This window comes from Oryzias melastigma, linkage group LG8, assembly GCF_002922805.2.
Source record: "Oryzias melastigma strain HK-1 linkage group LG8, ASM292280v2, whole genome shotgun sequence".
In the NCBI taxonomy this organism is placed as follows: domain Eukaryota; kingdom Metazoa; phylum Chordata; class Actinopteri; order Beloniformes; family Adrianichthyidae; genus Oryzias; species Oryzias melastigma.
Window position 1 is genome coordinate 12,307,175 of NC_050519.1, and position 27,215 is coordinate 12,334,389.

Consider the following 27,215-nt stretch of genomic DNA (forward strand, 5'->3'; position numbering starts at 1 on the left):
GGACCATATGGCACAATTAAAACCCTTGAAATAGTCTGGTTTCTAATCCAGCATGTGTGAATCCTTGTTGTGCTTACTGACCTCGAGTTTGGTGTTACACGGCGCTCCGTCTAAACGCTTTAGTACGACTAAGATGTTGTAGCGCTTGACTGATTGTTGGGGCATTGTGGGTACTGTAGTCAGGAGCCTACATACTCTTAAAATGTTTGTGAATGAGTTTAATAAAGTTTGACTGTTTTATTATGATGAATAAAACAGTCAGAAAAATTGGCTATTTTTTAAAATAAAAAACATTTCTAATTTTCTTCAACCAGAGAGCCACATGTGACTCCGGAGCCTCAGGTTGCTGATCCGTGAGCTAGACAGAACTAACAGCTTTATTTTGTATTTTAATGCTGCAAATAAAACTAAAGTAACAAAAAAAAATCCAGACAGTACTCTGTTATATATATTTCATACTTTATTTGTACACTGTATCTGCCATACCACAATGAACAGAGGAACAAGAAGAATCAGGTCAACAAAGCAGGGAAACATAAAAACAACCATGTGGTTCTAATTGCAGCCTGTAGTGGTTCTGTACCCTCACTGGCCTGACATTAGATTTTTTTATTTTTCCTTTCATGGGTTTGATGTTTTCTCTTCTCCCCCCCTTATTTGGATTCTCAATGTGAGACATGTAAACATTCAGTTTTATCTGAGATCTCACTTTGTTCCAAAACTGTGAGGTCTGTTTTTAACGATGATAAATCTAAAGGGGAGAAAAAAAATAATAAAATAAAATAAAATAAAAAGACAGTGGAGACTCCAAAACAGATAAAAATGGCGTTTGGCACCAGAAATGTTACGACAAAAGCCAGTTTCAGTTTATAAATCAGCCTCAAAGCCAAACAGGTCAGGCTACGTGACGGCGACTGAGACATGAGCCTGAAACGACACTATGCTGGTTTGTCATCTTGCTCTGGTGGGGGACTCCATGCTCCACAGCAGGGGTCTCTGTTATCATGCAGGGTTCCTTCTCATGCTTAGATCAGGCCTTGTGTAACGCATGCACACGATTTGTTAAGAAAGACATGTTTCAGCCACAGAGCTGGAACTCAGGAGGAGCCAGCCCTGATTCAACCAAGGCAAGAGGGCGTTAAACTCTTCTGCACACAATTAGTGCTGCATATTCTCTATATGACACTCAGTAGTATAAAAGAATGGATAAATAGTCGATGAACATACAGTACAACAGGGTCTGCTGATACCAAAGCTACCAAAGATTCTGCGTACGTTATAGATTTATCTTTAGGGCTAATCTAAACATAGAAATCTTTAAACCGTCTATGGTAGTAAAAGCACATTCAGTTCATTGTATAAAATCTCCAAGGAGCTTCTGTTTTTGAAACATATATACAAAAACACTAAAAGTTGACAATAGTTAGACATCTCTGGTCAAGCTCAACAGAACATTAAACAAGAAGAAAAACCTCTTCGGATCCAAAATTCTTTCTCGGTAATTTGACAGATATATGCTAACAAAGTTTTTAATCGTAATACTAAACGTTACGTTGATACCAGACGTGTACTGCATCCTAAACCCTACGGCTCATACAGAGTCAGAAGATAAGCATGCAACAGAGATCTGCTTTGTGCATATGGAAATAGCATCTTCATATATAAGAAAACAGAGTTTTCTGACCCTACACTGCAGGCAACATCTGCTGCACACCGAAGACCAGCGCAGCTTGGAGAGCTGACATAATTAGCCCCTGCTTCTGTACTACAAAACAACAAAACTGCCCCGGCCTAGGGGGGCGGGGTTTAGTGTGCAGACACCACAGCGAAATGCCAGGGGGAAGAAAAACATCACAAGGATTTGCAAAAGGAATGAATCGTTCCACCTCTACTTTGGCACTGATGTAACCGTGTACTACCTCTGTTCTTTTGTATAGAAATAGAATATATGAGTAGCAGTCCAGAAGTAGATAAAGCCAGAGCAGAGCAGGGAAATATGTTCTCGTCGTGCATAAGATGAGTGGGATGTGAGGGAAACCAGATCCTAAACACCGACAGACTGATACTGAGACACATTCATTCACAAGATAAAGGCTGCAGGTTTGGAAAGATGGAACAAAAAAAACAAAAAAGGTTCAAGATGCTAAAATATCAGTGCCATGTGCGTCTCTCCTCAGATTGTACGTGCTGCAACATTCATAACATTCTGCGCCTCCCTCCTCTGTCGTCTGTGTGCACATGTATTGATAGTTAATAAACGCAACACTAGAGGATTACACGGGGCTGCTGACAGCAGGATGTCTGGATTGGAAGGATGCTGTGCCCAGTCATTTTTCTTTTTCTCTTCCGCTCGCCACTCCTTCCTCATACCACGCTGTGCAGGGAGGGATGGATGAACTGAGGGTTGATGTAAGAGAATCCGGCAAACTCGCTCTGGTCGATGTTGGAGATCACCAGCTGGTCTGGAGGGGTCAGCACGGGCTGGGTGCGTGTGAAAAACTTGTCGAAGTTCTCTGCTGCTTTGCCACACTGAAAGAGACGACAAGAGCAAAAGTGAGTTATTTTGATTTCCAAACCGTAAAAAGCTAAAGGGCTCATGATGAAAGGCTTTATCCTCCTGAGTTTTTTATTAGAAAGCTTCCCAGGGGGGAGAACGTCGATGTTTAGCCAGGCAGGAGCTTTAATTAAATTAGGAGTGAATCCCAAACTTAAGCGGAAGGTCATCGGCGTATAACATTTCCAAGAAACAGAGTCTTCATTTCCTCCTGAGACATATCAGCCTCCAGAACATTACAGCCATAAAAATGTAAATGGACCTCCGTTTGCCCGTCCCTTCTGAACAATTTATGACCCTGTGCTTGTAGTACACCACACTCATAGGTCCCTGATTGGATGCTTTCCCTCAGAGAAGGCTTTCTTCCTCCGTGTGTGGAGACGGACACATCAGCCCCGTTACCCTGCATTTACCGCGGCCTAGTGTGGAAGCACAGGGAACTCTGCTCCCACAGACCTATTTTTAGCACTCGGTGGCAGTGCTTGTGTTGCTTCGGGGCATTGTGGGCAGGGATGAAAGATGCAAACGGGGGGGAAAAAAAAATGAGACGGAGAGTGATTTTGGTATTGAAAAGGGAGGTGTTAGAAAGTGACTGCGCTTCTCCCAGAAGCTATTGTAGCATTAGAGTTGAACCCTTTTTGTGTTCAGCTTTGTCCTGTGAAACAGTGATCCAGAAAGACACAGATCACACTGTTTATGTGAAAAAAACCTGTGAGAAAAGATCCCTTTTTCTGTCAAATACTGAGAAGTTTCAGCCACCAAGTGTTTTTAAACTAACAGACAAGGTAAAAGTGTCAAGTGTGCATTTTCCTGTGTTACAATTGTGTTTTGACTTAAGGTGATGCTTTGAAACAGCTGCTTTTACATGCTTTAAAAGTCCAAAAGCAATGTATTTAATTAAATATTTATTTTAAGTGAGAAGAAGAGCTGAATGATGTGGTTTGTGACTGTAAAAAAAAGGTTAATTTGTGTCTGCCTAACCCGAACACAAGACAACTTGAGGACTAAAACATCAATAATGTTTTATAAAGAATTGCTGAACAAAAAAAGAACATAAAAGACTAAAATGTAGCCACAGGAAACCCAGTTATATTTGACAAAAAAAGAGTTAAGGATTATAAGGAAATATTCATACTGTGAACAATGTCATGATATATAGGGGTGCTATGGCACTTTTCAAATTGCAAAGAAAAAATATGACAAAGATATATATTTTTGTGAGTGCAAAGGACAAAAAATTAAAATAAAAAAAGAAGTTCCAGAATTTCCTTCACTGCTTAAAGATTCTTTCACCTAAAAAGGTTGACGAATGTCTGCAAAATCCTTTTGCATCATTGATAAAGAAAACCCCAAGCTACAGTGTTGACTTTTACTAAGATGGACATTTCTGGCTCTTGGATGCCTGTGAAGCAGACGCCAAACTCACCACTTTAGGTTTAAAAGGCGGCTGGATCTCCCTGTTGGCCAGCCGCTCCCAGTCGATGCGTCTGAAGAAGGCCTGCTCTCTGATGTCCCTCTCACCTTCTGGGCCACAGCCGAGACGCTTTGATGGATGTTTGGTCATTAGCTGATGAACAAGACAAAACAGATCGATAACTCAGAAGTGCAAAAACAGAAACTTTGAATTGGAAAAATCATTTCTTTTAGCTAATGTTTACTTTAAAAGCATTTTTTGCCACCAAAAATATGCAAATTAGCAAAAAAGTTGTAATATAGTCAAATGAAATTGTGCATAATTTTCTTTGTCTGTTTAATGATAAGAGAAGTTTATGGCATTGTGAGGTGAGTCTAGAATCCAGCAGATGAAAATACATGGACATTAATGTTTAGTATGACCTATCTGGAAAAAAAAAGTTCTATTCTATTAAATTAAATATTATTTTATTTTTTTATTGAAAATATTCAAATGTAATGCATTATGGTCTATATTTGCCAATCTAGTGAGCATCGATGCACACAGTTTTTTGTAGAGACTTCTGGGAAATTTCTAGTGGACATGATTCAGTATAGTGAACACGCTATACTGAGTATGTAGTGAGTAATGTATGAATTCAGACACAACATTAGTTTATGGTTGTGAGGTGTTTTAAGCTAGCGGGAGAGAGTGTAAACAGATAGCTCAGTTACAGGTGATGGGAAGAGGGGCAGGGTTGCTCGATGCCCAAAATCCCGCCTACAACTCAGAGGCAAATTTCTAATGAATTTCTGCCGCTTTGCAGAAATGATGTCCTACAAAACAACATTTTTACTTATTTTTCTCGCAAAAAATATAATTGGGAATGCTTTTAAAACAAAAATCAACTCCTTTTTTCAACCTGTAACAAAAATTATACATGTGGGCCTAAAATTGTCCACGTTTGAAACTAAATTTTTTCTCCAAACAAATACAGATTTTAGCCCCTGAATACATCATTTCTAAATGATTCTTAAGAACTTTTACTCACGCCTTTGCAGATGGAAACAGCTTCTTTGGACATGGACTTTGGGTAGGAGACGTTGTGCTCCATGATGGACTGGAAGAGCTCATCTTCATCTTCTCCGTCGAACGGAGGCTGAAAAATAATAGAAGCAGGCCGGGAAATTGCTGTGAAAAATTGGATTAGTATTTCTTTTTTTGTGTGAAAAACAGGATGCAACAACAACAAATGTAATCAGACTGCATTAACCTCTATTAATGTAGAGGTAGAGGATGTCAGCTCAAAGAAAAAACCTGACATCCTTTACAATTGTTTTTCCCAATTAAAAAAAAACAATAAAACAGACTGAAGCTGTTTTTTGTGCTTTTTTCATTTTAAGTATAAAATAATAACTTTTCCTTCTGCCTGTTGATTGTTTTTCAGATTGTTATAAAATATATCTAATTACATGGTTTTGTTTGCCAGTTTTGTTCTTTTACAAAAGACAACAGGAATTAAATCACAGTTTTGAACATTTTTACTAGTGAATAGTTAGCTGTCATGAGATTTTAGTTTGAATAGGATTCTTGAACCTTGATCTAAACTTTCAATTGAATAACTCCAATTAGCCCAGTAACTTGGTGGAGTTACCAATGGTGGAGCATATTGTAATATATTTAAAAAAAATGTTTATAACAATAAGCGATAAAAAAACAATTTCAAATTGATTTTTGTTATAGTTGTTAATATAATGAACACTTGTTCAAATATGTTTGTTTGGGTGGGTAATCTGAAACAGTCAAAATGATAATTATTCAATGCTTTTGATACAATTTACTTCAAACTAATTTACAGGTTGATTTATTACCTGTCCTGCCAACATCTCATACAGTAGAACTCCATAAGCCCACCAGTCCACCGACTTTCCATAAGGTTGGTATGCTATAATCTGAAAAACAAAAAATACAGAAAAGAATTTATTAAAATCACTTTTTGAAACTTTTTTAAATAAAAAAAACACATTTTCTATCAATGAAATGTTTTAATTTGTTCTTTTTTTTCCTCTTCATGGTGTAACCCAAGAACTGAAACATTTATCTAAAAAAAAAAAAAGCCCAAATCAACCTCCATTAAAACAGTTTGCTATTTCCAGCAGCTATAAGAAAGACGCTTTCTCCTACCATCCAATTTGCCATCCCACACCTCCCGCCCACACAGCCTTCACGCAGACTCAGCCGCACAGATGCACAAGCAAAGAGCTAAATCACAGCTGCACTTCCTTTTAACACAAACGCAGCAATTTATAGAGCTCCCAGGTTGTGCATTAATCAGAGTTTGTGGTGCAGCTGAAGAAACTGCTGTCTTTCAAAGCAGTTTTCAATCAGAAATCAAGTTTTCAATCAGAAATCAAGTTTTCTCTAAACTACAGCGCTGATGTATTGCACGGGTGATAATGGAGTCTGAATATATTTTTATCCATGTTTTACATGACTGTAGTTTCCTGTGGGAGAGAAGGAGGAAGAGCTTGTCTCATTTCCCAACTCCTGCCCATTCATTTCCTCGTGTCAGCGCACACAGTGGGAGTGGGAAGGAAAACACATTTGGGAAGAAATCTAATTTATCTCCAACCTACAGTAAACTATTAATACTCTGAAAACTCTCATCACGTTTATTCTTTTATACTTTTTCCATGCTTGTGTAACGAATCAAATGGTCTTAGTTTTGAAAGTTTCTGTCCACTGAACGGTCTGATTTAGTTGTTTGAACTTGTTACTCTCAATGAGGATAACTGACTATCCATCCATCCATCTATCTTCCTCCGCTTCATCCGGGACCGGGTCGCGGGGGCAGCAGTCTAAGCAAAGATGCCCAGACTTCCCTTCCTAACTGACTAAACTGTGAAAACTATCTTGTTATAGGAGTTCTTCAACTGTAAATCTGCAAAAAAAACAGTTGCAACTTGGCTAATGTGTCCTACTCCTGTCTGCCTTTTAAGTAGTCCATTTACCTGCTGTTTTAATGACTTTCTTTTATTTAAATTTTGCACAAACATCTATTTGGTTAAGGAACCAAGTCAATTTTTGATTTGCTTTTTAAAAATAAACTAGAAATGTACAGATAGTTGATAAGAAACTGCAAAAACTATTGTAGAGTTTTCTTTATTAAACTTTTATCTCCATTTCTTGTTTTGTTCATTTTCATTCTGAAATCAAATAATCTTAATGAGGACAAGAAACTTGTTAGAAATGGCTCAAACGATCCTTACCGAACGGTACAACAGAATTATGGCTCCACAGTTCACTCATCTACATTGCATCAAAAAATAAGACATTTCCTGTCTCTAAATGGAAGTTACTGACTTCAAAATAAAAGCATAAATTGTTCTTTCAATTAAATTAAAACATTGCTAGCAATGAACTAAAAATGTGTTACATAAATGGTGCACAACTATATTTTACAACAATATATTGATGTATTGGTCTTTCATGTGTGACTAAGCGGATATTTGAGTTTATCAGAGTTTTTATTTTCATATCCGTCTGTAGTTTTACATCATTTGGCCAAATAGCCATATTTAACATATGGCAGCAGAGAAACTTGAAGAACCATCACCGGCGTTCTTTTCTGTTTTAGATCCAGATTACAGGCGTCTCACCTCGGGGGCGATGTAATCTGGAGTGCCGCAGAAAGTGCGTGTGGTCATCCCCTCATACATGCTCTCCTTGCACATGCCAAAGTCAGCTATCTTGATGTGGCCCTCAGAGTCCAGCATCACATTGTCCAGCTTCAGGTCCCTGCAGCAGAAACCGAGTGTTTTTGGGACAGAATTCGCTGTGTAACACTGCAACCATAATGTCAGCTACCTCTGATACTGACGCGGCCCACCCCCCCTCACAGCACAAATCATGTGCAGGTTATGAGACCATTATTCCTCTGTGCTTTCTCACCTGCATCTTTACTACTGTAATGGCCTGGCTTTTCATTTTCCTCCCACCTTTTCCATCACCCCCTCTGGCAGTTATTTCTGTCAAAACTTGAGTCAGAATGTGACACACGGGGATGAAAATATGAAAAATGGATGTGAGCCCTCAGCCAAAGCAGAAGCGATGACAAAGGTGACCTCAGTCTTTCTTCAATGCATCATTTTATCCCATTTATGATGTTTTATAACTTTGCTGTTTATTTCTAAACCTATCTTAGACAGCCAATGCTAAACCATCTCTTGGTTTATGAAATTTGATTTATTTTAAAGGGCATAAAGTTACTAAGCAAGCAAAGTTAATCTATTTTTCCTCTTTTCACAGAAAAAAAAACTCCCAATGCAGGTCAAAACTACATAAAACAAGATGAAATTAAATTAAACATATAATTGTTAAATCTCTCCGGGCTAAAACCCTAAAACAAAAAGATCTTCAGGTGTTTTTAAAAGGCTCAGGTGGGTTTATTGGCGACCACCAATAAAAACAGACCTGATTATCTAATAGCACAAGCGGGTTTGAGGAATTCTAAAAGCTTAGACATTTTATGGCACTACGAGTAAAATGAATTAAAGTGATTTCTAAAATGAACTGCACAAAAACTGGAGAAATGAGAGCTGAAGTGAGTCAATAAGGTGATAGAGATCAGTTGCTAGATATTACCCACCTGTAGATGATTCCTTTTCTGTGCAGAAAAAACAGGCCAACGGCTATCTCTGCTGCATAAAAACTGTCAAAAAATAAGGAAAAAACACATTTATCTATTGGGTTTGTGGTGCACACAAGTTTACTAAACTGTTTACTGCTCCTGCTCTTCAGTCTCTATTAAATCTTGTATAAAATAAGGAGAAGTTATGAAGATTTAGAAGCGAAATTTAAGTTCTTCCATTTCTTATGCTTTAAAATAGGTCTCCTTTTCATGTCAACAAAAAATAAATATATTCCTAAAGTTTTGACTCTACTTTAAAGAGTCTGTCACCGCCTTAGACAGAATACATTGAAGTTCCATATGAACTATGTTATCTGCAGTTGGATGGAAAATATTTTTTACAATTAAAAACACAGTAAAGATGCAAGCATGTAAAATCCTTATGCACTAAGTAAATTACCATATTTTCTGGACTATAAATTGCATTTTTTTTCATAGATTGGCCAGGGGTGCGACTTATACCCAATAGCGACTTATTTGTGATTTTTTTAGACATCAACAGGCTCATATATTCGTTATTTTCCACAATAATAACCGGTTGCCTTTTAGTGGTTGTTTCCTCCTAACAACCACTAGAGGGAACTTGTAGGTTTATGTGTCAGTATTTGCTGCTGTCTGCTGACAGAAACGCAGAAGAAGTTCCGTTCAAAACAAACATGGTTGAGAATCTAATCATTCTCCTCATGGACGTTATGATGTCTTTCTTATTTGTATCAAGACATTATTATTATTGTTTTTGTTTTTCTCTCCTTGGACTAATGTGGGGCAGCAAAGTCATCAAACTGGGTTACAGACAGAAGAGCAACTAAAAACACGTCTTTTAGATGCAGCTCCTGCAGGCTAGAAGGGAACGATCGCCGTAAAAGACTGCTCTTATACTCCAGAGCAACTTGTAGTCCGGAAAATACGGTAAGTGGAAATTGCATGTATAAAGCAAAAGTTCCTCATGCTCACACTGCTTGTGGCTCCTTAAACCTGCCCATACGCTGGATATGATACATGAGGTCTCCTCCGTTAATGTACTCCATCACAAAGTAAAGTCGGTCCTTGAAAAGAAAAGGAAAGATGTCACGAGATCAGCTTAAAAACCAAGAACAGTACAGGTTCACTATTTTAGGAGAAGATCGTTAGCTCAATTCAAGAAGGAAAGTTTAGTTTTTCCACTAAATGTTTTGCTAAAATATGATCTAGTTACAAATAGAATTGTTTAAATCTAAAGCATTTACTGTAAGTTTAATCATAGCAAAAATACTTTTTCAGTTTAGCACATTTTTTTCCTAAAGTACCTAAAGACACACATTTTTTGACTTGATCAAGATGTTTTAGAAGTAAGCTTTGTGTGAAATATGTTTCGGACTTTGTTACCAGGTAGGGGTGTAGGGAAAAATCAATTCAGCGATATATCGAGATATTTTGCGATACTTGGTGAGACTTGTATTGACAAGACGATTTTTAATTAATTATTTATGAGCAAACGTAGTTCAATTCTTACTTTTGTTTTCAACTTAAACCCCCTGCCGCTAGTTGGCAGCAGAGCACACTGAGCCTCTTTGAGCAGCTCTACACTGCGACCAAAACAAGATCTCAGAAGAACCTTCTTGTGTTAAATGTTCAATCAGCCTTGTTATTTGTTGTTGTTATGAGACATGTACTACTTTGGTTTTACTTGGGATGAGTACTGAACTCTGTGCCAAGTTACCGCCAGTATCATATAAAAATGCGAATGGCGGTACTTCGTAACGAGCGATTGTTCTGGTACAGTGTAACCCAGGTTTAACCCGCACTTGCTACAACAGTCTTGGGATATATCGCGATATGTATCGTATCATAAGACACGTACCACCATACGTATCGTATCCCCAGACTCTTGCCAATACACACCCCTATTACCAGGTGAATTTTACACATATCTATCTATTATATGTCTATTTTATAGACGTAAATGAGGTTGTGGTGATTTTTTTTTTGTTTCAGAAGTTACCAGAGAACAAGCTAGTGAACAAGACTGGTCTGGATACAGAAATGCTTGCAAGGCCAGGATTCAGCTAAAAAAAATATTTGTTTCTATGAATCATGTTTTGTTCAGGCACTGCTCCATAAGTACACAGTTCTATGGATGTGTGTTTTTTTATTTAACACGGTTCTATATTTATACTAAACACAAATTCTCACTCAAAGTCTTTCATAACCGGAGCCAGGATAAAACTTTCTCATGCAGACTTTCGTTTTGTTCAAGAATATTCTCTCGCTTATTCTGAGGTTCTCTGGAAGAAAACAGTCCTTTCCAAGACCTTGAAGTCTGGAATCCTATTGATTAGATAAATTAACCATCATGGGTCAGACAAAATCCAAACAAAAAGGAAAAAAGGTAAGATTAGGATTAAAAAGCCTGTATAGACCATACTAAGGCTTCACCGAATGCAGCCTCAAACTTCTTTTTTTAGCCGTATCGAAGCCTTCATCTTCCAGATTAAAATCGCATCTTTCAATTTCCTGTGCAGGAAACTGTTGCAAGAATGCAAAAAATACAAATGTAATAAAAGGCACCGGCACTGAGGAGAGCTCTGATGAAATTGTTGTGGGAGAACAAAGTGAGAACTTCATATGAATTGAATTGAGGTAAACATGACAGCGTCCTCACCACCGTCTGGAAGCAGGAGTGCAGCTGGGTGAGGAAGGGCGGTTTGTCTCTCAGAGCCAGGACCCGTTTCTCCACCATCGTACATTCCACGTCGTCATCCTGGATCACAACGTCTTTCTTCAGGATCTTGATGGCATACAGCTCCTCTGTGGACTTCATCTCTGCCAGCATTACCTGTTGAAAAGTGTGACCATGAAGCACGGGGTAAAATAAATCCAAGCAAAAGTGACGGTCTGACATGTTCACCTTGCCAAAGCTGCCCTTCCCCAGCAGGGCCAGGAAGTTGAAGTCACTGAGTCGTACGCGGTCCATGTTCCCCGACGGAAAGCTGAACCGCCGGTGATCTGACGGGGTGATCACTTTTTTCCCATGACCCAATTTGGCTTTCTGCCGCGCATAACACACACAGAACATAAAGGGCCCTTAAAGCAAAGAGTAATCATTAAGAGTTGATTGTGTTTACCTCTATAGGTGACATAAGTAAGCTATTATATTAAAGGTAATTTGCACATTTCTTATTGAGCTCAACTGCATTAGAATGACGCAAGCAAAAGAAGCATCAAAATGCTGGATGTTATTTTGCCGCTTTCAGGAAGATTGCAAAAGTATTTTGTCTTAAAAACTAATTTGTGATAGAGACAGAAAATAATTTTAATTAAAAAGTAATTAAATATTTTTAAGCAATTTTTATATGTATATATATATGTATACTGTATATACTGTATATAAATACATATACCAGGTATATATCAGGAAAATATATATATATATATATATATATATATATATATATATATATATATATATATATATATATATATATATATATAGTACGAAATGTTTAAATATTTTATTGTCTACTTGTTGCTCTGTGATGTCAACATCTTCATAGACACTAAAAGATCACTCTGCTCCAGTGTTTTTTCGGCGGTTGGGGTCGTCCGACCTTCAGGCCGTCTCGTTATAATGAGCCGCTCGCTGAACAAAAAGCCAATTAAAGTTTTCCCGCCTGCTCTCATCATCGCTTTAGCGTTTGTCTGTTTCTGTCACACAGAGCAGAAAAAAACAGGCAGCTGATGGGGCCACGAGAGCTGTTGCCAAGACAACCAGCTCTGTTCTTTTGACTCGGTGTGAAAATGCTCTCCGCGAAAACAGTTGTCACATATTTATTAGATTCGGGTTAAGTGACCCCACATAGACACCCAGTTAGGTCAGCTAACGGACCACTGTTACAGTAGTTAACCAGGCAGGTTTTTGATCCGCATTTGACTCCAAATACTGCTTAATACTGCTTTTAGATATCTCTGTAAAAATCATTGACATGATGATAATTTATTGGGATTTTGAAATGAAAAAAACTAATTAGTACAAAAATAAGCTTAACTTTGGTACAATAAATCTCAAATTGATTTTATTCTGTAGATTGAAGAGAATCAGACACAGTTCGAAGATTTTCCCACTCACTCAAAGTTCTTCATGATTAACCCAGATATATTTAATAAACACATATTTAAATACAAAAACATGATGTCAACATGTAAAAAAAACAAGTCTTTTCACGCCAAAGTGGTGACACAAAAATGCATTTAGACATAAACTGAGCAGCCACGTTTCAATCCTGAAAGAGACAAAACACCGCCACCGTGTGGAGAGTTCTGGCACAGACAGCAGGCACACACCGAGAACCTGTGAATGTTTCCATTAAGACAGTTACTGTGCGCCGAGCCACGGTCGAATAGTCAGGAAAATGACTTCACGTCGTCTGATCATAATGCCTTGAAGACTGGAAGGTTGGATGGGAAGAAAGTTTCCTGGAAAATAACAAGCCCACACAAGATGTGGGCTTTTAGTGAGTTCTTAAAACTTAATTTTCTTCATGTTTCTGAAATCTGATGAGCAGCTATGATTGCTGAGTTTTGAGATAACTCAGGAGAAGACTATTCGACTGGACTCGGGGTGTCGGCCCATGCTTCATGCCCCCACAGCCTTCTATAGTCCACAGCAGACTAGTAGAGGACAGATGATGAGGAGCAGGTGGGAGGTGTTTCTCGCCCAGATTTACTAACAACAACGCTGTCTGTCTGTCTGTGTGTGTTTGTCAGAGATGCAGCCTTGTAGTAAACCAGCAGAGCTGTGAATAATAAAGTTCTGAGAAAAGAACAAAAAAAGAATTAATAAAATGTAAAAATTTAGTTTTTTTTTTGGTGTGAGCTGTGAAAAGCCTTTGTTAGTAAATCAGATTCATTTGTGGAATCCCAGCAGAGATCCACAAACGATCCCAAACCAGAGAGTGAATTAAATGTTATGCAAGCTGGACACGAGAGGAGCAACAAGCCAGCTACCTTGAGATAGTGGATGTTTAACTGGCAGGCCTAAAAAAATAAAATAAATAAATAAATTAAAAGAAGAAGAAGAAACTCACTCGTTAGTGCAATCAAAGGTTAATCTGACTCCTACCAGTTGGAGCATTTATCTATCAAAGCACCAAAAAAGAGAAAAACACTTTTTTTTTTTTGCATCCCGCCCTAGTTGCCACGGCAACCACACACTCTTGGGAGGATGTTGGTGCCGTAGGAAATCCAAGGTCGGCGTTGTACAGCATGAAAATGAACATATTTTTAAAAGTCGTGAATCAAACATGTGATAGAGTCAATATTCACCCAACCAGAACTGCACTCTATTGATCTTCTAGTGTCTTCTTTATGTACACAACTTTGTTTAGTCCTCCTTTCTCATTAATAAAGTTTTATGGGAGGATAAGTTCCTTTAAAAGGTAAACATATAACTAGAAACCTATTGTAGTAATTATTTATTTTAGAAAACGCATTTTTAGGCGTAAAAATCGTACAAAACAGAAAACCTCCTCTATGTTTTCATCATTAGAAATCCCAGAACAAGGGATTCCTGGGATTTGTTTGATCCCCTTCGAATGTCTTTCATGTATTTCTATAGCTTCTACATCTTTTGATACATTTTATTCCCTCTCTAGATGCATCCACCTTGTATTGAAACTCACTGAGAATACATGAATACAAATGAAGTATTTTTATTTCTTTGAACTGAGACGATCTCAGCCCCGATTGTCCGCAGAAACGGAAGTGTTCACTCTCTGGAAAGTAGGATACAAGGAAAAAGGCGGGAACAGGAATGGATTACCATGACAACAGAGAGGGATAAACTTGGTTCTGCCGCTTACCTCAAACTTCTGTCGGAGCTCCAGGTTGACATCGTCCACCTCAGGAATGGGGACATTGTAGTACTCTCCCTCCTCTTGATTGAGTAACTTGAACCTGAGTTATGGACATATATTAAAATGATATTACAATTCACAATTACAAGCTTGATTTATCCTCTTTTCTTTTCCCCCTTATGTAATATCCATTAGTAACTTCAGTTAAAAGAGTTTCTGTTCTTGCCAAACTTTTAATGACACACGCGGAAGAGATTTCTAGACTGCTGCCAGCATCTTTAGAGAGATTTCCTCGCATCAGCACTCAAATATGTTTGGTTTGGACAGCTTTGCAGCACATTCAAATGTGCCCATGAGTTTATCATTCAATAAACAAACAAAAAAAAAAATGCATGGATGTAAAATTTAAATATAGGTCAAAGGAAGAAATAAAAAAATTAATTTAGTGTCTTTTTTCTACTTTACAACAAGATATTTTCAAACTGTTATTATGCTGATAGATCTAATATGTATGAAGCCCCTTTATAGGCTCTGTAAATATGTTATTTCTGTAGCAAACAATTTTTTGACATGAAAAAAAAATGCTTTGTGGAGTAAGTTGTGACTTTCTAATTTTTTTAATTAATTTCAATACCATTTGTGTCCAGTAGAGGGCGCCCTAAGTCCATTAGCCAACAGCTTGTGTTTCTGGAAGGCTCCCTACTCAGCATCAGAGAAGAGTCAAAACAGTTGCTTTTGACTATAATTTGACAGTTACTGTCAGTTTAAACTTTTTTTTATTGAATGCACTAAATGAAATGTGCATCTGAAAATTATAAGGCTTTTGGTCTATGCTAACTCCAGTGGACAGTTTTCTATTCAAGCTACTTGCTAGCATAACTTTTTCTGTATTGCTAAAATATTTTTTAAAAGCCAGAAACATTTTAAAAAATGATCGAAATCTGATTCTTCCTGAATATGAAAACTGAACTTTAGCCATGCAAACGCCAGGCTTTAATTTCTTTTAATTTTTTTGTTTTCTTTCAATCATTAAATTAGTTGTGTTGGTTGACCAAAAATGTGTAAGAAAATAAAATATATGTGCAGCTTGCAACAAGCAACAAAATATCTGACCATCCACAGTGTGGAGCTTTAATTAGCTCAGAGACACCAAAGGACATGGAGCCCATGAAGTCGTTCCTGGTCGTTCTGTCCCAGTCCCACACCTCAATGGATAAACGTCTGTCCTTATCTGATGGTTTCAGCTTACTGCACAAAAACACAAAACAAAAATACGACAACACTTTTAATCTGTTAAATCATTTGTTTTCTATGCAGTTAGAAGCTCAGAAACGTTAACTTACAAAGTGAAAGACTCATTCCAGCATGGGTTAAGGGAAGAACGAATAGTCCGGGTCTTCTGTTTGGTTTCATTCTTTGGATCTGGGATGAGTTTGAGTTTGACGTATGGGTCCGATAAACCATTGGGATCCATTGGAATCAAGTTCCTGGCTTCACCCACTGAAGGACATGACGTAAGATGAGACGGGAGGAGAGAACGTTTTCTGAGTTTGAGGCAGACTCACAGACACTGACTCATAGGTTATGAGGAACATTGGATGGAAATCTACAGATTGAGTATGGGCTGGAGGAAAAGACAATGAGTCAGTAAATGTCAAGCAACGGTCCCAAAACAGAATAATGTAATCCTGGTGATGTGTACGAGCAGTGAAAACCAGATGTACAATCTCCAAAGTTCACAGGATTAGCATTATATGGAATGGATACGTGCAATCAAAAAATTTAATTAATAATAAAAAGCATTTATATACATTTTTCATATTTATTATTATTTTTTTTATATAATTTTTAGGTTTATTTCTCAAGATAAATGGAAGAGAAGGGCACAAATTGGGGTAACAGCCAACCATAAAACAGGTGGCCCTCGCAACCACAAATCAAGAATCTGGGACAGTTGCAAAACCAGCCACGACTGCACAATTCATTCTGCACAGGAGTGCCTTCTGTCCCAGTGACAGGAATTGAGGAGTGAGTCGTGGCGTCCCTAACCCAGACAGACATCACTCATTCTGCATGTGTAGGGCCAAGAGAGGGGTCAAAACCTGACCCTCCAAAATGAAGAAGAGACTGACCTGAAGTCTCTTTGAGTCAACAAAACTCACAGAAAATCACATTATTCAAGTTACTTAAAGACATTTTGACAAATTAAACTGAACTGACAGCACTAAAGCACATCATAATCAATAAATAACACACCAAGTACATTTTTTTATCTGACTATAAAAAGTTATTGAACAAAATTTTAGATATATTTTAGATATGCACTAAGCACTTTGAACATTTTGCAGCACATGGACACTTTTCACTTGTGTGACCTTACATCACTCAACCACTAAAACTGTAGCAGGCTATATTGTCATATTTATTGAAATATCTTTTTTATATTCAGTCTTTATTATTTTTCATACAGTCATGCAATACATTTCACTGCATATTACACTATGTATGTGACAAATACAATTTGAATTTGAATATTCATTTTGCACACTGAGTTCACACAGCTCTTTCGGCTTCTAAACATTAAACCCGTCCTAGGAAAATCAGGATGATTTCGGGCTTTCTGGGTCAAATAAGCGCACCAGGCTGCATTACTGCATATTTAAATGAATATACGGAGGTTTATCAAATCAAATCAGGCGCCACATATGCTGATAACAGGAGCTGTGAAACGAGGCATGCTGTCAAAATTCAGTCAAGCTGAAGTGTGAAACAACACCAACAGGGCTTCAACGCTGGTGGGTGTCAGGGCTGCTGCATACGTGTACCAGGAAAAAAAAATACTGCTTTAAAAATCTGTGTTTTAGAGGAAAATCAGTAAAATGATAAATGTAGTGAGAGTTCATTTAGTAGAAAAGGGGAGCCTTTTCTTCGAGAGTCAGATGACGCTCCCCTCCAACGACAAGCGAGGAGAGCAGATGATGTGAGGTGACATTTTCCTGTGAGGTAACTGACAAATGGAGAAAGACGAGTGCTGACATAGCAACAGGAGTAAAAGGATGGTGTGTAGGCCTCCTTCACCATGGAGACATCTCCTAGCAGTGATTCCCTCGCTTCAAGAAGTCATCACGCACCCCTTCACGCTCTACCCTGAATTTGCAAAAAATAAATAAATAAAAACGCCAAGAAGTGCAAGAAAAGAAGACGGTAATTTTCTTACGAGTGCAGACGACGGAGGCCACAACAAGGCCACACTGATCCTCTGTGTTTACCAGATCCAAACTACCCACTCTTTGTGTTTAAATGTCATCCGACACAGCGCATGGCGAATGAGCTTTTAGACAGACACACAAGACATTTTCCACTAAATTAAAAAAAAAAAAATGCTTCAAGCCCTGTCACAGTAGACTGCAATATATATATATATATATATATATATATATATATATATATATATATATATATATATATATATATATACATATAGATGTAACTATTTAATTTAGCCTTTTTAGGATTTTATGCTCAAAACTAATAATTTTACTATTTTTTTTAAATTAATTAAGATTATTTATTTTTTTATATGTCAAACTAGTAGCTAAGCAGGTTTCTCATATTGGAATAGTAACAATTTAATATAATATGTGACTCCCTAGTAAGTCATTCTCCTAATCCTTTCTGTACATTTTTCAGCAGGTAAAAGCTCAATCACACTTTCATCAATTTTAGTAATCTTGCTATCAAAATGTTCAGCTTTTTCAGGTACATTACTTCTTGTATTTCTGGTATTTATAAACTGTAGTTTTTGAAATACTGAACGAAATATGCCCCACAGTAGATGAATGAGAAAGGCTTCAAATTTCAAAATTTTAAGAAAGATTCGCAACAAGCCTTTAAATATATTTTATGGGCTGTTTTGAATTTTTCATAGTGATTTTCATTTTTCATTTTTAGCAACATTTTGGGCTAATTTGTTATCTATTGGGGTTTTTTTGGCTATAAGGTTAGCTACTATTTTAGCAACATGCTAACATTTTGGGCTATTTTTTTATCTACTGAGGTTTTTATAGGCAAATTGAGAGTTCAGCTTTATTTTAACAGCAGGCTAAGGTTTTGACTAATTTAGTTAATTGAGGAATTTTAGGCTATTTTGGAGTGTGGCTAGTATTTAAGCAACGAGCTAGCTTTTTTGGCTAATTTTGCATAAGATTTCTTAGACTATTATGGAGTTTAGCTTATATTTAAGCAACACACTAAATATTTTTTGCAAAATTGGCATGTATTGGGGATTTTTAAGCAATTTTACTACAATTTTTTTAGTGTAGGTGAACCAAGGCACTCTTTTATAGTTCTTTTGCAAAATTTCCAGTCTTTTATCAAATGTAACATTTTGTAAATAGCTTTTGCATTCCCAGCAAATCCCTTCAGCATCTTTAGTGACTACTTTCAGCAAAAAGCATTTACACTAGCATTATCGCTGGTAATACAACTTTTCTAGTTTATTACTGCTCTTATTGAGTTACGTTTAAGAACTATGCCTTAAATTAGGTGGTCATAATTTAAAGTTTCTAACATTATGTGCAGTTTTACTATTAACATGAAATAATAACACGCAAGAAAGTAATCTGTCTAAAAAGGAAGTGGGGATATTTCAAAATAAAATACAAACGTGATGCACCAGCAGAGGGCAGTGTAGTTCTCAACAAGCAGAGGATTTTTTTTTTTTTTTTATCTTTAGTGCTCATGACTGATGATTTAGCCTCATAGGTGGCTCCTTAGATAACCACAGTTTACATCAAAGTCTATGTCTTTTGCTCTTAAAACACACATAAACAAGAATGAACCCACGTTCTCATCTGAACCCTCGTCTCTCCTGCTTGTGGTGGCGTTCTTGGGCATTAGTCACTCCCATGGCAACGCTGGCACCAAACAACGCCAAAGAAAACTTCAACAGCCATTAAGGAGGTATATATGACAGGGAAGCCCGAACACAAACAGGGGAAGATCAATACTAAATGTATTGTCCTTTGAGCGTGCGAGTGAGTTGTGAATCTCTTTTACACACACACATACACAGACACACAGCAACACAATGAAGCATAATCATCAAGGACTGTCTCTGATGTCGGTTGTTGCTTAGATACAAGAAGACCTGCCTGCTGTCTGTGTCCTCCCTTCCACCATCCTTGTGAGGTAGCTGCTAATAAAATTAGTGAGTGCATGTTTTTGTCTTTTTAGCGCTTGTTTTGGGAAAAGCAGACGTGATGCCGAAAGGAAAATCAGATGCGCTTTCGTAGTGTTCCTAAATTAAATATGACATGAGAAAAAGTTGATGCATATCCAGCTTCTTCTGCAAGTGTTTGTAAACACCAAAATACCCAGTAAATCTTGGTATAATCCAGTGCGGGTGACATCATCGACCAAATACTTATCAATTTCTCTTCTATAACCCCTCCCCTTCCTGTATCTGTTACTCCGTGCATCCAAACAGAGACGCCGCCTATTAAAACCAGCCAAATTCCAGATCATTTGGATGCCTGGATGAGTGCAAAAGGGCTGCGATGAGCCAGCAGGGTAATCTTCCCCCCACCAAAAAAAAAGTCTTTGAAATTCAAATGTGGAGTTGCATAATGAAGCCATGTGTCGCCAGCGACTGCCTAATAATCTGGAGGGAAAACTGAACTGCCAAACGGGAGCTGGACAGATCCCCGCAGCTCAACGTCAGAGATCTGAAGCAGACCAATCTCCATCACCCTCTCACACACACAAGCACACTGATGCCAGGGAAGCCACATACTAAGATTTTACAGATTTAAAACACTTTTTTTTCAAACAGAATTTGCCAAAGTCTATAATTATATTCAAATCTAAATAAACTGCATCCTTCTTATGATCAAAATACCTCACTCCCACAATAAGTCTAGTAGAAGTTTAAATGCAAACATTGGGAATGTTTTAAAACTTTTCCAAATAAAAGAGCTATTTTAAAAATGGCCCTTTTATTTTGAAAAGTCTCCAATCAGCTAATTTACAACATAAATAACTGCTTTGTCCATTAGAAATATAGCATGCTTATAATGTAATTTTTAAAAATATTATTTTGTCCATCTGCCTTGTGCAAAAATTCCAAACACAAAACATACAAAAAAATATAGGTAAGCCTCTTATCCAACCTATAAACTAGAGTTTTGCCTTTCTTTTATGAGGAACAGCATCAGAACATAATATGCATTGCAAAACAGCTTTATAGTTTTTTTCATAAACAGGTTTCTTTTGTGCTTTTGCAGGAGAAAATGTATTTTAGTTCCACTCTACATCAAACTGTTGTGTGAACCACCATCAACTGAGGCTCTTTATGTGTTTACATCAATGTTGGCAGGTCACTGAGGAATGGTTTTATGTTTGTCTATGATTAATCTTTCCTGTTAAAGACACACTCCGATGAAAATTGTATTTTTAACACGTTTTAGTGGTATTTTTCTGATAAAGGAGGGCACATATAAAGAAAATTAAGGTAAAAATTGAATTTCTGTGTATTTCCTGATTCAAATCAGCACTAATTATGAGCAGATGCAAAAGTGCTGTTTAAAAGTGTGACCTACAGGTTACTACGGCAAGCCACGATCTCTATTTTGATGCGTCCACTTGTAGACGACTAAATCCATCTTCATTTTCGAGCTGGAATCTGGCTCACAACTGTAGGGCTCTTATATTACTCGCCATTTTTGCAACACTGGTAATGTTAGGTTTGGGGTGTGAGGGCTGAAAGCTAGCAGGAGAGAATGTAACAAATAGATGATGGGAAGAGGGGCGGCCTTGCTCTGTGCCAACAGTCCAAAACTCTGAGGCAAACTTCTAATGAACTCTGCAAAAACTACATTCTATAGACAACAACAGGTTTTTTATTTTAGCTAAAAATTCAAAGTGGAACACTTTTAAAATAGATTGAAAAACGACTGGAGTGGGACTTTAAAGTGTCTTAAAACTAATTTTTGGAAGGGAAATCCACATCTCCGATAAAGAATGATTTGGATGCAGAAAGTCAGATTGGATGAAAAAAAAAGATTTAAACTGGTAAAAAGGAAATGGACAAAAACCCAGCATGAGCAAGGAGACAGGAACTTATCAAGGAAAGCAATGAGATGAGGCGAGGTAACGTCTAGGCAGGAAAAGACAGGAGAAAAAGTCGATAGTAAAAAAAAAGGAGGGAAAAAGAAACATAGGGACGGGGGGTTTGCAGAGACAGAGCTGGAGGAGATGTGTCTGTTTTCTTGGCCGGAAAGATTTAATCAACTTCATGTCAGTGCGGTGAACCACAAAGCCTGCCACTTGTCTGTAGGTGCCAGAGGGAAGCTGGAGAACAAGCTGTGGTTTCACTGTTCACATTGCTGCCATTATAAAGCAGGAACAAAAAAAAAACACTGTCCAACACGTGTTCCTTCAATATTCGGTCCCTCCTGTCTTGTTCTTGGATATTCCTTCATTTTTAGGGAAAACTGTCAGCTTCTTCTTTTCAATCTTTGAGATAGAAACTACATTTTTGCACAATAGTTGTTTCTGAATGCGATCAAAGTGGGTGCCCACTAAAATAAAATAAAGGAGTTTTCTGTTGCATCAGAGCTGCAGTTTAGTGATGACAGCTTACGGTGACTCATTGATAAAAAGCTGTTTCCCTCTCACTAGCAGTTCGAGATCTCTCTTTGGCCAAGGTCACTCATTTTGTCTTCACAGTTTGGATGCTGTTACGGCCTGAAAGTGTGGATTTTTGCTTTATAACTTATCTTTTTCAAATGAAAAATAGGCAGTCTATTCAGTTGTTGAGTGTTGAGTTGAAGGATAAGTTCAAATGCTTCCCAGTGATTTTTGTGCTGTTGAGTTACAAATTTGTGAGTGTTTGGAAACCTACAAAAACCAGTTTGACTCTACAATCTATTTTGAAATTTGCCCCTCAAACAATCATTTCTGACATGTCAGAGGAACAGTCACCTGCACCATGAACAATGCTTTCATTTGAAGGCAAAAACGTTGGTGGTAGGCGCTGTGGCGTGCCTTAAACACCAAGGAGTAGGCAGAGACGGTGCATTAATTTAACATGGCAACACTGTGAAAGTGAGCCAGCTCATCCTCACTTGCGCCTGTTTCCTAAAATCAGGTAACCATGTCAACAAGTCCCACGCTGTCATCCTCCCAGTTAATAGTCTGCTGCGTTTTCTCGTCACCGCCATCACAAATCTACAGCCGGATGCAAAGCAGCGGAGACATGAAAGGGGACGTGTAACTGTCAATGTGGAGCAGGCGATCAAAGGCTGTTGAGCAGACAAAAGATTTGGATGTTTTGTATGACACAGAAAATAAATAAAGTAGTAACTGAAAAGACAGAAAATGGTGAAAGCATTATATTTTCAAGTCAATCACTTTTCACTCCACCCCCACTTTTAGCTGGAGGTCATTTTCTGTCTGATCCGCGTTTAGCAGCTATTTATTGGACTCGGAGACAAAGCTCCCTAAACACCATTGTCTCACCGTGCTGCTGCTGCTGCGCGAAAATACACAAGTGTGTGAGAGTGTGACAAGGGGAAAAGTTGTGGAAGTGACACAGCGCTCTCTGCCAAAGGGGTTCTAACAATGGAGAGTTCTTCACTCCAGGAGCAGCTCTTGACAGATGTGATAATTCACAAGTGTGAAAAACACACACATACGTTTATTTTTGCACCCAATAGAAACACAAATGACGTCCACGTGGATGCCTAGAGAGTTAAGCCACTGTTTTAGTCAGTTTTTAACCTGTAGAACAGAGACGCACACATTACAAACATGAGGAAAATTCGGTTTATGAGTATTTCTTTATTCATAACGTTGTGAATCGGGAGCAGACAAAAAAAAACGCAGTTTGAAAAAGCTTGTAGCAATGACGTATGTGAGCCACAAGCCTTTTTTGTTGCACTGATTGTGTTAGGTTGGGGTTGTGAGGGGCTGTAAGCTAGCAGGAGAGCTTGTAAACAGATGGATGATGGGAAGTAGGGTGGGTTTACTCTGCACCAACAGTCTGAGAGGCAAATTCTTGAGAAACAAATGCAAAAAAAGGCATAATAATCTTAAAAAATAGACTCAGCATGCTTTGAAAATGGCTCAAAAGATGATTGGAGTGCACTTCATCTCCCAGCAGCCCGAGCGCACAGTTCCTGGACGCTGCTCAGCTGTTTCTAATTTGCCAATCACCCACAGGACACCTAAGTACTGCACAGAGCCTCACTCAGTGCGAAGTATTGTTTGTGCCACTCAGCCTGCATACTGACCAGTTATTTCTGACCTGAACTCCTGTTTACCTGATCCTGCTTCATCTTTGATTCTGCTTGTTTGCCGCCTGCCCCGACCCTTGCCTGGACCCTGACCACTCTGGTTGCTTTCTGATGCTCTCATGCTTATTGGTGCGTTTTGCCTGCCTGACCCTGATTTAGATTTGTGGACTTTTAGCTGTGTTAATAAACCTGCTGCAGTAGAAACCAGACATCTGCATGTTCTGTGACGACTTCTAAGTTAGATATCTAGTGGCTACTGCAATCAATTTAGAGAGACCAGTATTTTTAGGAATACTTGATATAACGGTGTTTGTTTACACCTTTAATACTATAAGTTTAAAACAGTAAAATAAGTTCTTTAGAATGAAATTTTTATTTTAAAAATGTATTCTTCAAATTATTTTTCTTTTTTTTTTCAAATTAGCCTTATAGATGTATAGAAGAATACAAGAAAAACGCTGCATAGAAGCCTCCAAAAATTCATTAATGGTATATGCTAAACACTAGGAGTGTGTATTGGCATAGTCTGGTGATCCGATAAGTATCGCAATACGCATCTCATGATACAATACATATCGTTCTATATCCCAAGACTAACAGGACAATTTTTCACAATTTTATTTAGAGAATGTCTAAGTTTTAGTTGCAGAAGTTTAGAGCTGGTCAAAGACACTCTGTGTGCTGTGCTGCCACCTAGTGGTCAGGAGTTTAGGTGAAAAACAAAAGTAAGACGTGGATAATTCTAAATGATAAAATACAAAACTCAGTGGCAAACACTGTAACAACGAGTCAGAGTCAGATGGATCCATATGCAGTTGCTCTCACCATGAAACCTTTATTTTGTTAATCTCCAAAATAAAAAAAAGCAAAATATTAGTTTGCATCCACAAAAAAATCTTTGCCTCCAGTCTTGGCGCAAAAACAAAAGAAAAAATTAAATGAATAATTCAGTAGCACACATCTGAGCCACTTCCAGCAGCTCAAAGTTCCAAACATGAATAAACTAGATATTTCTTCCTGTTTTCTCACAGTCACATCTGGGAGCTGCTTGCTAATGTCACTTTGAGACGGAGCGGCTTCATGCAGTAGAGCTATTCATAGGCGGATGATTAAAACTAACCTGTAATGTGTAGCTTGTCCCCGCTGACCTCGATCTTGAGGAAAACACGCCCACGGCGCTCCGTGTGGTCCGTCCCGCACAGGCTGGGCACGTTGACCACACATTGCTTGTGCACGTTCATGTCGCAGGCTTACAGGAGACAGAAGAAAACCAGTTTGAGTCAGAGTGTTCTTCTTGCATGCATGTAGACTGGACAAAATAATGATTTTGATATTAATCAAATTATTAATAAAAACTTTAACAATTTAAAACAGTAAGCTTTTCAAGTTTGGTTGAATGATTTGTGTGAATTTTTTGATCTACTGATGTGTAGGTATTTGCTTTGATATGCAAAATAACCGTCATTCTTCTCTCAGCTTTTTCATTATCATTCAGAATTATATTCATTGACAGAAAATCTCTGTATAGACAATTTCTATAACTTTTTCAGGAAAAAAAGAATTCAGTGAGGTTATAGTTTCTTTGAAAGAGTACTTTTTAGCTTTTTGACATGAGACAACGTGACCTCTCTAACCTCCTCTCCCTCTTACTTCTTTCTTTATCCTTTCATGCATTTATTCTGTTTTTTTCTTTCTGTCTTCCTGCCAGGTTTGTCAGGCTGACATTCAGGGAGAAAAAGAAATGAGACAAGGCATAAGAGAAGAAGTCCATAATAGTGATGGTCTCCTCACATTAATGTGTTCACATGCCCCCCCACCTCCCCCAACCCCATACCATCTGTGATTAGGACACCATCAGAGCCCCACAGATGGATGAACTGAGAGATGAAGGGCAAATGATGGATGGTGATTGTGCAGAAAGCGAACAGTAGATGGCAAAAATTAAATATTGATGCTGAGTCTAGAGGAAAAAAAAAGGGAAATTACAAAGCAGTGTGGGAAAATACACCCAAAGAAATTAGTGGAGAAGTTTAAAGAGAAGTGAGGTTTGAAAGAATGGGAACAATAAAAAAATCTGCATAGCAGTGAATTCTTCTAGGGCTGACTGTAGAACATTACCGGGCTATTCCCATCTGTTCTCATTAAGACCGGCTCTGGGAAACCAGCACAGCACATTTGACACAGGTGCACTTGCACCAACACAGAAGAAGTGATACCCACTGTCACATTTCATCCCTTGGTGGATGAGCCCGTATAACAGAGATCCACAGTGGTCACAGAAGGTTGGGCTGCCATATGTGTGGATCTTGAACTTGTGCTTGCTTCTGGGGTCCTGAGAAATAATGAGAAAAGATGTTATAAAACTAATGAACATGTATGTCAAAAGAGCACACATCTAAGATCCGATAATTAACAGAAAAGTCTGCGACTACAAGCTAAAACTCCAAAAGGGTAAAACAGCCTTTCTGGGGAATTTTCTGTTATTTAGATGAGAAATAAAAAAACTGTAATACCAGTGGATTAAATGGGGTGTTAGAGACAAGAGAACAATCATTTAACTTCTAGATTGAAACTGAGTTAAAAATTAAATAAGGTGGAGCCAGGCACAAATACATTTGGAGGTTATACATAACTTTTCAAAATGTACCAATTTGACAAAAAAAAAAAGTCAAATCTTTTGACAGATGACTGTCAAATCTTCGGCTCTACAACAGTCTGACTGAACATTTTCCAAAACCGTCAGGCTTATGTGTCCTATTTATTTATCCAATTGAGAAAGACGGGGTTTACTAGAGACTATCCATGGTCAACATGGTACCAAAGGACTACAGTTAAGATTTTAGTTGCTTTTGTATTTTTTTAATGAATTCCATAAAAAAGCACAAAGTAGAATTGTCTGCTGTGAAATTAACTAATTATCATGGTCATGGTTATTTTTTCATGATTGAATTCATGCTTTTCTTTAGGTGACATTGTGATAGAAAAAGGTAAGCTGATTCTTGTATTTACCACAAAACAAACATAGCTGTAATTAACGCCCTGCAAATGAGTGTGGATAAACCCCATCAGTGTCACCTTCATCAAGCTGAACTGTGTTAGAATCGCAGCGTGGGTAATTATACAGGCCACTGACTGAGTTTGAAGGCCCACGTTGTTATAAAGTGTTCTTTTCTCATAAACACGCTGAATTTCAAAGAGTGGGAGAGAGGTAGAAGGAGAAACCTGCAGATGAAGGGGAGGGCTTGTTGAGAAGATGTTTGTGACTGGAAGGGTAATGAATCAGGGACACAAGAGTCCCAGAAAAGTCTAATAAAATATTTTTTGCTTTTTTCCAGTGAACTTGGTTTTTATATTGTCATGGAAAGAAGTTGAAAAAGTCCTGACCGAAGACTCAAGGGTCTTGTGGATAAATATGACTCAATGATGGGAATGCTAAACCTAATCTGGGAGA

General features: G+C 37.9%; 1 protein-coding gene and 1 long non-coding RNA gene across 3 annotated transcripts; one reads left to right on the top strand and one right to left on the bottom strand.

Moving 5' to 3' along the window:
* Positions 1–438: 438 nt before the first annotated feature.
* LOC112145928 (protein kinase C alpha type) lies at positions 439–26,153 on the bottom strand. Of its 2 annotated transcripts, XM_024271417.2 has the most exons (15): positions 25,985–26,153; positions 24,885–25,013; positions 15,812–15,968; positions 15,582–15,716; positions 14,475–14,568; positions 13,621–13,650; positions 11,525–11,665; positions 11,279–11,452; positions 9,592–9,683; positions 8,596–8,658; positions 7,607–7,745; positions 5,819–5,899; positions 4,999–5,106; positions 3,981–4,121; positions 439–2,529 (listed from the first exon to the last, which is right to left on the bottom strand). In XM_024271417.2, the coding sequence occupies exons 1-15, from the start codon at positions 26,136–26,138 to the stop codon at positions 2,365–2,367; spliced, it is 1,803 nt and encodes a 600-aa protein (XP_024127185.2). In that variant the 5' UTR covers positions 26,139–26,153; the 3' UTR covers positions 439–2,364. The 2 variants fall into 2 exon arrangements, with proteins under 2 accessions (XP_024127185.2, XP_024127186.2); XM_024271418.2 differs by lacking the exon at positions 13,621–13,650.
* Positions 19,406–25,991, top strand: LOC112145933. The gene is made up of 3 exons (XR_002919163.2): positions 19,406–19,504; positions 19,606–19,677; positions 25,473–25,991. It is a non-coding gene; the product is annotated as an uncharacterized LOC112145933 (long non-coding RNA).
* Positions 26,154–27,215: the final 1,062 nt, after the last annotated feature.